The sequence below is a fragment of the Brachypodium distachyon genome, chromosome 2 (assembly GCF_000005505.3).
Source record: "Brachypodium distachyon strain Bd21 chromosome 2, Brachypodium_distachyon_v3.0, whole genome shotgun sequence".
NCBI classification, from domain to species: domain Eukaryota; kingdom Viridiplantae; phylum Streptophyta; class Magnoliopsida; order Poales; family Poaceae; genus Brachypodium; species Brachypodium distachyon.
This window is the reverse complement of record NC_016132.3, coordinates 6332116-6343620: the sequence shown is the minus strand read 5'-3', so window position 1 is coordinate 6343620 and position 11505 is coordinate 6332116. Positions and strand designations below refer to the sequence as shown.

Below are 11505 nucleotides of genomic sequence, written 5' to 3'. Positions count from 1 at the left end.
GGCATGTCATTATAAATTATGCATTATGAAATTGCTAAGAATGGTACTTTGGTATGGCTATAATCCATTTTGAACTATTTGAAATACGTGTACCATTTTAAAATTTCACAAATGTCACAAAATCATACTTAGTTTAGTAGGATATTTTAACACCGAATACAAAATTTGGTGATCATTGGCTCAAATATTGAATGGTTTTCTAGGGTTTTTGAAATCTAGAGAATGAGTATCTTAATTATTTGACGGCCCAAAGAACTTCGCTCTATTTCCACTCCAAATTTGTAGTCCGATATAATCCACATTCGAATCCGCATCCGATCATTATCTGCTCCACTCAAAATCTGACAAAAAGTATGGTAAAAGATATGGAAAGAGCATTATCAGATCGGATCCGTTTACATCCCTTTTAAAAATGTTAAAATTCACATACTCCTGAACTTGCTCAAATTGAGCTGCGATTTTCTAAAGTGTGTGAATAATAAGATTTCAAGCATATGCTAAACATTTCGTAATTTATGAATTAACCTGGGCCTCAAATAATAGAGAATATAGAAGCAACGTAATGCAAAAAAAAAGAAAAAGGGCGGCTGCCTACCACAGGGCCCGCCCACCGGCAAGTACATCAGTGCTCACTCCTGCCCCACCAGGGGTACTGCTTCTGTGTGGCATGGCACTACATCAACATGTAAATTGTCCACGTCATCAAGTTGATCTCAACATGTAAATTGTCCACGTCCTCAAGTTGGTTCCTACTAATATTTCAATTAATATTTACAAACTTAACATGCAGATTGTCCACATCACAACCAGCTCCTAGCATCTACACGGCCTAAAGAAAAAATTTCATCGTTCTGTGCGTGCCACAAAAACATGTATTCTTATCTCAAGACACGATCGACATAACTTTTTTACCTTTGGGACGTTACCCAGTTCACCAAAGTATGTCATCTCTCGTGGTATGCTCTAATGCTCGTAAGAAATTATTCATGAAAATAAACAAATTTGTATACGGTACGGACACACTTGCATTCTCTATTAAGAAAATCATACCATGAGTTTCAATATTCTTATAATGTTAATTTTACTCCATCGCAATTTACTTCCTCCGATTCATTGAAAGTGTCGTCCATTTTGTACTAAATTAGTAAAAAATTTGTACTAAGTGGACGACACCTTTTATGTATCGGAGGAGGAAGTATTGTTTTTTCACGTAGATGCGTTGCATTTTAAGGCCTGCTACATCGCGCCTGGTATCCACTAGTCCATAAGGAAACTACACTGTCGTCACATTCCTTCGTTTTCTTCCACGATCCTATCCCGTGCCGAAACCGAAAGGGCCTGTGCACCATCATCATACGCTGCCTTCCAATCTCGATGATCATCATTGTGCCAAACCCAATTTGCCGTACACGGGAAAAAAAAGAATAATGGGCAGCCCCGCACTTCCAAATCCATCGTATACAACAAAATTCACAGGAAAGCACGCTTTTTTCTTTTTCTTCTTGCGAGCAAAGTACAAGCAGGTACGGGGTAAGCAGTCGGTTGGGGAATGGATGGATTCGCCATTGCCGTCGCTCTCCGTCTTCCTTTCAAGGGAAAAGGCATCCCAAGTGCCCAAAACCCAAAACTAGGAAAGGGAATCGCGGGACGGCAAAACACACTATATATCAATCGTGTCGCGGAAGCCGGGGCGCCGAATTTGGCCAACAGATTTTGTTATACCAACTCGCGGAAGACCGACGCGAGGAGAGCCGGGGGCAACAAAAGGGCCGGAACGGAGCGTGGCTGCTGCTGCTGCTCTGCTCCCACGGCGCTAGCTAGCTATTAGCTTTTCGTCCTAGGCACGCAAGGTGTCGCCGCAACTGCCGGGTCCTGAGGCCTGACCCCACTGTGTAGCTTGACTAGACAAGAGTAGAGTGCCTGCGTACTGCAGTAGTCCATCGCATCCGTGTGGCGTGACTCTCTTCCTTCCTCTCGCGCTAGCCACGACGCCACGCAGCAAAAGCAAATCCGACCGACCGCCTCCTACTCCTCGCCTACTAGTAGTAGTAGTACTAAACCCCTTTGCTTCCTTCCCGGTTTCAGCGGCACCAGACCAGGACGAAGGAGGAGCAGGTACGAGGGTTCCGGTCTGCTGCTCCTCCTCCTCATCTTTGTCCCCTCTTCTGCTCTGCTCTGTTCTTCTCGATCGTGCTGGTTTGTCTGTTTGTTCTTTGAGTTGCGTTGGGTTTCTTGGCTGGTCTGATCTCTGATGGGAGGAGGAGGGATGACTAGTCCGGGATCGTTTTGGGGGGTTTTCTTTCTTGCCCTGCCTGTCTGCAATCTCTCGTTTTCCTTGTTGCGTTTTCATGATGCGGTGATGCTCCTCCTGCTCCTGGATAGTGACGGCCCCGACTTTAATTCATTCTCTCTCTGGGGTGTTCTTCCTTCCCTTCTTTCTTTCTTTCTTTTTGTCTGTTCTTGGGTTGGTGCTGTCACTTGTCCATTGGTCCGACCATGCCGTCACTCATGCACTGATTGGTACTATTGTAGTGTTTTGGGGATTTGTCCATGAACTAGTGGGGCCGATCGATGAGCATGAGTTCTTGAAAAATAAAATACTACTAGTAGTAGAAAGGAACCAACTGGGGAAAGAGTTCCTTGCGGCATGAGGATTCCCCAAGATTATGGATTTTCTTTTCCTTTTCCGTTTCTTTTCTGCGACTCCTTGTTCTTGGTAGAAAACCGTTTACTTGTTAATGTTTTGATGTTATTCTTGAGACGAAACTGTTTGCTGTGAGTGTTATGATCCTAAATGTGTGATCTTTCTTGCTGCTGGTTCCAAATTAAATGACGTTTCGTGTTTTCCAGGTGCTATTTCGTGTGGGTTTGATTAAACGATGGTTCTAAAGAAGCTGCTTAAGCTGTTTGGTGTAGGCAAGAAGAAGGATCCCAAGAAGAAAGGTGATGTACTTTCCCTGAGGTTAACATGGTTTGTTTGTCAGTGGTAGAGACTCGCATGATCAAATTAGCTTTTGTTTGTTTATCTAATGGACACATCCCTAATGAGGAAAATAACCTCGTTTGTTCAGTGGTGCCGTGGTGGTTTCATCCGAATGCAATCACTTTTTATTCCATCAATTCTGCATTGCTCAAATATGAATGTGCTTTCGGGGAATACTGCATATCTAATGTGGTGATGATGGATTAAAATCATTTGATAATTGGCTGCTGTATGGTCCAGATGCCTATATCAGGGTGCTGGGATGTTTACAATTTTGCTTGAGTGCGTTTTCTCTTTTAAACAATATGAATGTGTTTGTTGGGGATACTGCCTATCTAATGGGGCAGAGGTAATGGATTTAAATCATTGGATAATCTGGCTGCTATATGGTCCAGATAGTTATCAGGATGTTTGCAACTTTGCACTTATTTCTCTTGCTTGTGTTGGAACTTGGATCTACTGAACTTAGTTATATATGCAGAGATGTAAAGCTTGAAAACATTATCTAATATGAATGTTAAGGGGTACACAACATCTACCACATTGCGGTGTGGAACATAGATTTTCACAATGAAAGTCAAGAATAATATGTTGACAGAGTCACAGAGATAAGGTTGCTACAATAGTTTGGTTGGATGTGGACTGGCATTATGAATCCATGTGTCTGTGTGATCAACAATGTTCAGACTTTGTATTTCTTGCTTATGTTGGAACTACTGATTATCCGTCTAATAATTAATCTTGTCTTAATCTTTGTTATGCAGGCAAGTCCATCGACCCTCTTTGGCAAGGTAGCTTTTCAGTTTTCACGCCCTGTGTAAAATCCTAAAACGTTCTGTTCGTTCCATTTGAAAATGTCTATTGTACTTTCAATTGTTTGCAAGTACTCAGTATAGTAAACCCTGACATCAATCTAGCAGACTCTTGACTAATAAATACTCCCTCTGATCCATAATAAGTGTCGCTGCTTATGGAGGGAGTAGATTTTTCTTTCTTAGTGCACCAAACAAGCACGCTCGATGCAGCCACTTAGGGAGTTGTACTTCCATTATCTAAAAACCTTGCTGACACCTTGGAGTTCATGGGGTCTGGAGCACTGGTTTAAGGAAGCAGTTAGTTTAGTGCTTGGTGTAAATGAGGGCTGAATTTCAGGCATATATTTCACTTTGAGGAAATTGCAACTATTTCTTTTAATTTATATATTTGACTTTATGGAGTTGACACTAGATTGATTACTTCGAAATGGCATCCAACTTTCACAAAATTTAACAGGACAATTAGCTGGCACTCATTAGGAGTGAGAGCAGAGATAAAAAAAACTTGGCGGGAACCAGTAGGTTTGTACCAGCCACAAAGATGTGATTTCATACTAATACTAGTTTCAGTGCTTACACCAAGCAAACACAATACTTCGAGGAGAAAGCTAATGAAACGAAAAAAATGGAATAGCGAACTGGAATTGATGAGACCGGCAATCTGCTGGTTACCAGGCACTAGTCAGGTAGTCCTACTCTGGTAAATCCTTCGAAGGTGTTTTCTTATCCTTGACAGTTGTGAGGGTGTTGCAGTGCAGATGTACAATTCCACATAGGCATCATCACGGTGCACCTCAACTAGATGGGTACTCTAGGCTGCAATACATGGGATACCATCCTGTGTCGTTGTTTTAAACTCTAGCCCGCGTAAATATTTGGTGCTAACATTCTTCGTTAATTAATAGTCCTGGATTTCAGGTGCTGTTCCACACTCCACTGTAAACGGTCTTTTGGATCCCTGCTCAAGTGGGGCTGGTACTGTGCTATCACTGCAAAAACTTGATCCTGAATGTTCAAGTATTATCTTATCAACGATAAACGCATCACATGGATCTGAAAATGATGATTACAAGTTATTTAATCAATTTGACGTTGTTCAAGATTTTTCGGACCACCACTATGCAAAGACTTCACCAGGGAAGGTCTGTATCTCCTTTCTTGATCTCTGTTTCTCTTTGATCTGTAAATTAATTGCCACCTCTAAATATGTGACCAGACCACCAAAGATTGGGTGAAAGCAATCCAAAATGAATGGAAGCTTCTACAGAGAGATCTACCTGGTGAGTACAGATTCTTATACGATAAATCAGTACATTTGTTTTCACCAGACAATATCAGTACGCAGACGGTGAATAGCATTTTAAGGTCCTTTATTATTGTCACCAAACTGCTGTCTATTGTGATTACATCTTATTATTTTTCTCCTAAATAAAGTGCATGAAATCCGTGTTAGCTTCAAGGTATTATCACAACACCCCTACTGCAACAGACACTAATTGCAGAAGCTCCAAAGCACGTCACTATTGTTTGCATACAGTCATCGTTCTCTGCATTTGTTGACTCTTTACCATACAACCTTATCATGGTGGATTTATCATGTTTTCTGAAAGCAATCATTTTATATTTGAAAAAAAGGGAAAACTGGAAAGTAATTTGCTACTAAAACATGCTGGCATGTCATTAAACCTAAGCCAATGTGCCATATGTGTAACTTCATACTTGCTACTGTAGTCTTTGTTTTAGAAATTTTACTGCTGAAATCTGTGATTCCTTTTATTAATAATAACCGCTCTCAGTTCGGTTTCAATTATGCAGAATCTATATATGTTAGAGTTCATGAGGATAGGATTGATCTGCTCAGAGCTGCTATTATTGGACCTTCTGGAACTCCATATCATGACGGTCTGTTCTTCTTTGACATCCGTTTCCCTCCTGAATACCCGCGATGTCCACCTGTATGTTGCCACTTCACACCCACCTTCTCCTTATTTTTGTACCGGTATCACGACCAATGTTATCTCTTGACAAAAACATATCCAACATGCACAGAAAGTTCACTACCATTCAGGTGGACTTCGGCTAAATCCAAACCTGTACGAAAGTGGAAAAGTTTGCCTTAGCCTGCTGAACACTTGGTGGGGTACTGGATGTGAGAAGTGGGGCAAGTCAAACTCCACCATACTGCAGGTGTTGGTTTCCATCCAGGGCCTTGTGCTGAACGATAAACCATACTTCAATGAGCCAGGCAACAAAAGCTCGGCTAATACGCCTCTTGGTGAAAAGAATTCCATGGCTTATAATCAGACTACTTTTGTATTATCATGCAGAACAATGTTGTATTCACTTCGGAAGCCTCCAAAGGTAATTTACAGAATCCTCATTTCTTCCCAAGGTAAACATGGTATCTTGGTTCTTCATGCTGGATGCTGCAAAAGAAGATTCTCAGTTGTCTTACAGTAATGCTGCTTTCATTCAGAAAATAAACTGCACCGATCCAAAATCAACTAAATTTAATATTGTGTTTAAATCAGCTCCTGCCATACTTAATTATTTTAAATTGTTTGTGTTTTTACTTTTTTACGTAAATCACTGGAAGAACCTTTCTTACAATTCTGATCAATTTGACAAAAAAATCAGATTACCGCAACACCCAAATAGCTTGTCTCCTTAAACCTTTGTTCGCAGTAGATTTGTTGAGTCGTGACATGAAAATACCAAGTTCAAGTTTTTTCTCATTTTCAGAACTCTTTTATGATATAAAGGGATCCATTATAGTTTTATGGAATATTGAACAAATAGAGCATAAAACTGAGTTTCTGAAATAGCACCAGTGCCCCGCGCCCCCGCCAATCCACTATCATGTAGTACGCCCTAAGGGCTAACGCCAAGTCATAGGAATAATAAAGGCAGTCCCCACTGCGAGCGGAATTGCTTTTGTAGCAAATAGCAAAATACATCCTTCAACCTGCACCTCTTTTGCATTCTTTCTTCAAGCTTCTGAATTCATTCTTACAAGCCTTTCATTTGCTGCAGCATTTTGAGACCCTTGTTGTGCGCCATTTCCATGAGCGTGAGCGTGCCATTCTGGATGCTTGTGATGCATACTCGTCTGGCATGGTCGTTGGATCATTGGTCAGGGATGGTGTGAGATACCCCTGCGACAAGTGCTTTGCAGGTTTTAAGAAGTCCCTGGATGCACACACTGAGCATCTCGCAAAGGAGTTGGCCACGAACAGAGCTCGTGCTCTGGAACTGAAGAGAGACGCACCAGCTGCAGACGAAATTGTGTCTACCAGCTAGGATTCTTTTCTGCCTGAAACACCTGAAGGTTGCAAAATTCACCTGCTTAAAGTCAGAAGCAAGAGGTTGTGTGCACTGTAGGCTTGGTGGTATAAGAATATAAGAACTGGCTGTAGTTAAGCACTTGCCGTTCGTTAGCCATTTCTGGTGTGTCTACCTACCTTATGGTTTTATGCATGTGACTTGAACATGCTTGGCGTATGACATGTTGGTAGAACCTGCCTGTATGGAGATGGCAATAGGGCATGTGGCACCTTGATGAGGAACACAAATTGATGTTGCTACTCAAGACAGTGTTTGGTATCTGAACCTGATTAATCAGAGCAAATTGCCAAAAAACTATTGCAGGTTCATTCATGAGAAGAATCTTTGGCCTATAGAGATTAAGTGAGCGAAAAAAGATGATGCCATACTAGAAAACCATAATTGGGTTACGAGGAGCAGAGGTACAAAACCTCATAATTCATTAGCAGCCACTGGCAAGCGAGTAATCTTAGTTCTTTTTCTGTACAGGACATCTCACGTATGGTAAGGAAAATTACAACAGCAAAATCGGATGCAGGAGTAAATGACAACACGGTGATCTGTATCTATGGTGTTCAGTCCTACAAATAAATACTCAAAAAGTGACGCAGTTCTAGAAATATTCAAAATGGCCAGCAGAATTACTCCTCGTGGCCGATTTGGCGGCTGCGATAGCACCTGCTGACAAGCTGCTTGGAATAGTCCCCAGAGCGCCTTCTCCCGCCTTCTTCTCCTTTACTCCGTACTGTCTGAAGTCCACAGCGTCAGGGACCGAAGGTGGATGAGCACTCCTGACAAGTGCCCAGTTCACCCCCTCAAAGAAGGGGTGCTGCTTGATCTCAGTGGCACCCCTCTTGGATGCAATCCTTTTCTGAGGGTCCTTCACCAGGAGGCCCCGGATGAGGTCTCGCGCAACGTTGCTCACCGGCGGGTTCTCAGGGAACCGCAGCGGCTGCTCCACCACGTTGCAGAGCGTTGCGCGGTTGCCGTTCCCTTTGAACGGCGTCATGCCATGCAGAAGCTCGTACAGGAAGATGCCAAACGTCCACCAGTCCACCGCGCTGCCATGCCCCTCCCCTCTGATAATCTCCGGCGCGAGGTACTCGTGGGTGCCCACGAATGACATTGACCGAGCATCTGTCGGCTCAGCATTGAACTCCAAGGTCTGAAGTCCGCTCAAGCTGAAGTCAGATTTGGTCTTGCGGTTCTTCTTGCTGAGCATGCGCGGGAAGAATGCTGATGGCTGAATGCATCCATTGCTGAGGCCCTCAGTGTCGGCTAGGCCCTTCTCGATACCATTGGGGCCTGCGTGGACTGATGAGGATTTCACAAGCATCGGGCTGACGGAGCACCGCAGTGACAGGTCGAAGTCGGACAGCATGATGTGTCCCCCATCTCGGACAAGAACATTTTCAGGTTTCAAGTCTCGGTACACAATGCCTAGCATGTGGAGGTACTCGAGCGCAAGCAACACCTCGGAGGCATAAAATCTAGGCATAAACATTCAGGGAAAAAGAGAATTATGATGAGGAAACATTATAGATCAATGTCTGAAGAATGGGGTGTTGACGAGATAACTATAGTTATCTGAAGTGAACCAACCTTGCTGCTTGCTCGGTGAAATGCTTGTGAAGTTGCTTCTGCCGAAGCGAATGGAGGTTACCTCCGCAACAATACTCCATGACAAGGCAGTAGAATTTATCAGTCTCAAAATGAGTATATAGAGTGGGCAGAAAGGGGTGATCAAGAAGACCGAGTATCTCCCTCTCAGTCTGTGCCCGGATCATCTTGTTCCTGCTGATGAGTGACTCCTTGTCCATCACTTTCATCGCGAAGAACGTGTCTGTGCCCCTGAGCTCCACAAGGTAAACGCTGCCGATGTCTCCATATCCAAGGCGCTTCAGAAGTCTAAAGTGAACTAAGGTGAGAGGGGAGTCCCTGGAGCTGGCCCATTGGACGGCCTCCCACCTACAGTCGCCCCCAGTATGCCGCTTGGAATGAACGGAACTGGAGCTATCAAAGCTGTTACTTCTAAGACTGTCAACACTACCTTGACGACCGGTTACAACAGAGTCACTAGGTTTCTCAAATTTGCTGTTTATGTTTCTGGATGCTGCTTTTGTTGGTGTAGCACTAGTTCCACTTATTTCAGATGTCGATGTAGGATTATTTACATGATTTGTCGCATTACTTGAGAATGTTTTGTCAGCTGGGTCTGCTTTCTTCTTCTGACGTGATTTCTTATCAGAAGGGATCTGTGAGTGTGCAGTCAGTTTGGATGCTGCGGATGGGTTGGCTGACACACCTGATTGATTCCGCTCTAAGGTGCCATTGAACGCGGAATTTCCGCGAGTACTGAAATCCATTGGAATCTGAGAGTATGCAGCTGGTTTGGATGCTGTGGATGGATTGGCTGACACACCTGATTGATTCCGCTCTAAGGAGCTATTGAACACCGTATTTCCGCGAGTGTTGAGATCCATCTTGTCATTCACTGCGGACAGCTTGTTGTATGACCTGGAGTTCATCTGCAACTTCACAGAATAGCTCATTAGGACAGTAAACATGGGCAAGAATAGAACCATTAAATCTACAAGAAATGGTACTATTTGAGAGACCAGACGGATAAAAATACTGCATTACAAATTCCAAAGAAAACAGCAAAAGTGAGAACGATAGTGATTATGCAGCATCAGTCATCATGGTCCAAGCTCCTCATTTCCATTCACAAACAGAAACTAAAAGGCATCTACCCTCAAAGGAAATAATATCTCAAAGAACTGAAGAACATTTTCATTGTCATAACCAGTGCTCTAATTCTGTATTCCTGGGGGAAGCCTTCTATATGATACATTTGTTTGAAGAGAGAGACATTTTTTAGATCAAAATGGTCGAAAATAGTAATGAACACATTATTAATAATGAATTTGATCGGGAATGAAAAAATAATCATATTATGATCAATAATTTCCGTCCTTAATTTATAATAGCATGGTTACTTTCAAAAGCTGTGGACACATCCCAGTCCTGGATTATCATATAGCATGTCATTATTTATAAACTCAGTACATATATATGTTTCCATTAAGTAGTAGAATCTATATCGGTCAGGGGTATCATAGTCCTCAAAATTATAGTGATGTCATTGTTTACTAGCTCCTGCTAGACCGCTAGTTGTTCCCGTCCATTAAACACTAAAATAACAGGATTAATTCATGGCAGTATTTTGGATTACTCTACGCAACTAAACAGACAAGACCACCAATGAACAGCCATAAATGCAAGAACAGTAATGTGGAGGCACAGACAGATCATTTAACTATATGAATTCAGGCATCTCCTTATCTCAGCTGTTACATACTTGTTCATCATGATGTTACGAAAGTTTCAGATCAACCAGACACATATATAGATGTGTGCCACATATAGAAGATGTTGCATATATAACTTCAGCAGACATCTTCAAGCCATCAAAAAAAGATAGGCGTGTTCTCTGAAGGTGGTTTAGGTAGCAAATCACCGGGCTGGGAAGAACAGACAGGACACCATTTTTTGGCTTGCTCTGAACATAACAACATGTGTCAAACTAGCATCTCAGCGCGATAATGCATGTACCCGCCAAACGATTGTAAAGGAACACATAAAATCGATCAAATTGAAGTGCTGAAGCAAGCAGATGGATAATTCCACGTCTCACAGTGCACGGAAAAAAAGAGTTAAATCAATTTCTCTGTTTTTCAGGCCAGGCATCATGAACAGCCTGATAAATTGATGTAGCCTAGCCAGCACAATGGAAGGGCGATACAGTATCACAGTTCAATTGCGCACGGCGGGGCTCCATGATCACCGAGAAAGGGGCACAAACCTAGGGATCAATAACACCAGACGGACCGAGCCTCGGCCCCTTGACACGCCGCACCGACGCACCGGTTTCGGAAGGACAGAAGCGAGGGCACACCTCCCACCCCGCGGCAGCAACGAGCAGGAGCAGCGCGAGGTGATTGTTTTGGCGGGGAGGCGGGCAAAGCGACCTGGAGGTTGGGGGAGAGGCGACGAGGGGCTGGGAAGACGCGGGAAGCGGGGCGCGGGGATGGATGGAGAGGAGGCATTGCTAAATTTAAGAGGGCGCGCGCAGGGGGGGCGTGGAAGCCATGGCGAGAGGGAGGAGGAAGAGGTCGAAAGAAGGAGACGGCCGGGGCGGTGTTTCCCAAGGGTTTCAACATACTACGAGCCGGCATTTGGAACGGTGCACACCGTCAAGCGTGTGATATGAGAGCAGAACCGGACAGGTCGATATCGGTGTTCTGAGTGTGATTTACATTCACCAACCCACATTATTCATGAGCGATGGTAACGGTAAGGTTAGATTACACTCACGGCATC

The 11505-nt window shown here is 43.4% G+C and overlaps 2 protein-coding genes across 7 annotated transcripts; one reads left to right on the top strand and one right to left on the bottom strand.

Moving 5' to 3' along the window:
• Nucleotides 1-1716: 1716 nt before the first annotated feature.
• On the top strand, nt 1717-7437 carry LOC100822941 (putative ubiquitin-conjugating enzyme E2 38). 4 transcript variants are annotated; one of them, XM_003566041.4, is made up of 8 exons: nt 1720-2115; nt 2851-2943; nt 3748-3774; nt 4717-4940; nt 5015-5078; nt 5614-5753; nt 5848-6159; nt 6832-7437. In XM_003566041.4, exons 2-8 carry the CDS (start codon nt 2880-2882, stop codon nt 7096-7098), a joined length of 1098 nt encoding a protein of 365 aa, XP_003566089.1. In that variant the 5' UTR covers nt 1720-2115; nt 2851-2879; the 3' UTR covers nt 7099-7437. The 4 variants fall into 4 exon arrangements, with proteins under 4 accessions (XP_024315006.1, XP_003566089.1, XP_024315005.1 ...); XM_024459237.1 differs by lacking the exon at nt 1720-2115 and adding an exon at nt 2466-2716; XM_024459236.1 differs by lacking the exon at nt 1720-2115 and adding an exon at nt 2466-2775.
• Nucleotides 7331-11291, bottom strand: LOC100841210 (serine/threonine-protein kinase RHS3). 3 transcript variants are annotated; one of them, XM_003565487.4, is made up of 3 exons: nt 10988-11291; nt 8725-9650; nt 7331-8612 (listed from the first exon to the last, which is right to left on the bottom strand). In XM_003565487.4, the coding sequence occupies exons 2-3, from the start codon at nt 9648-9650 to the stop codon at nt 7736-7738; spliced, it is 1803 nt and encodes a 600-aa protein (XP_003565535.1). In that variant the 5' UTR covers nt 10988-11291; the 3' UTR covers nt 7331-7735. The 3 variants fall into 3 exon arrangements, with proteins under 3 accessions (XP_003565535.1, XP_014754919.1, XP_024315003.1); XM_014899433.2 differs by lacking the exon at nt 10988-11291 and adding an exon at nt 10484-10561 and having other exon boundaries at nt 8725-9656; XM_024459235.1 differs by lacking the exon at nt 10988-11291 and adding an exon at nt 10484-10540.
• Nucleotides 11292-11505: the final 214 nt, after the last annotated feature.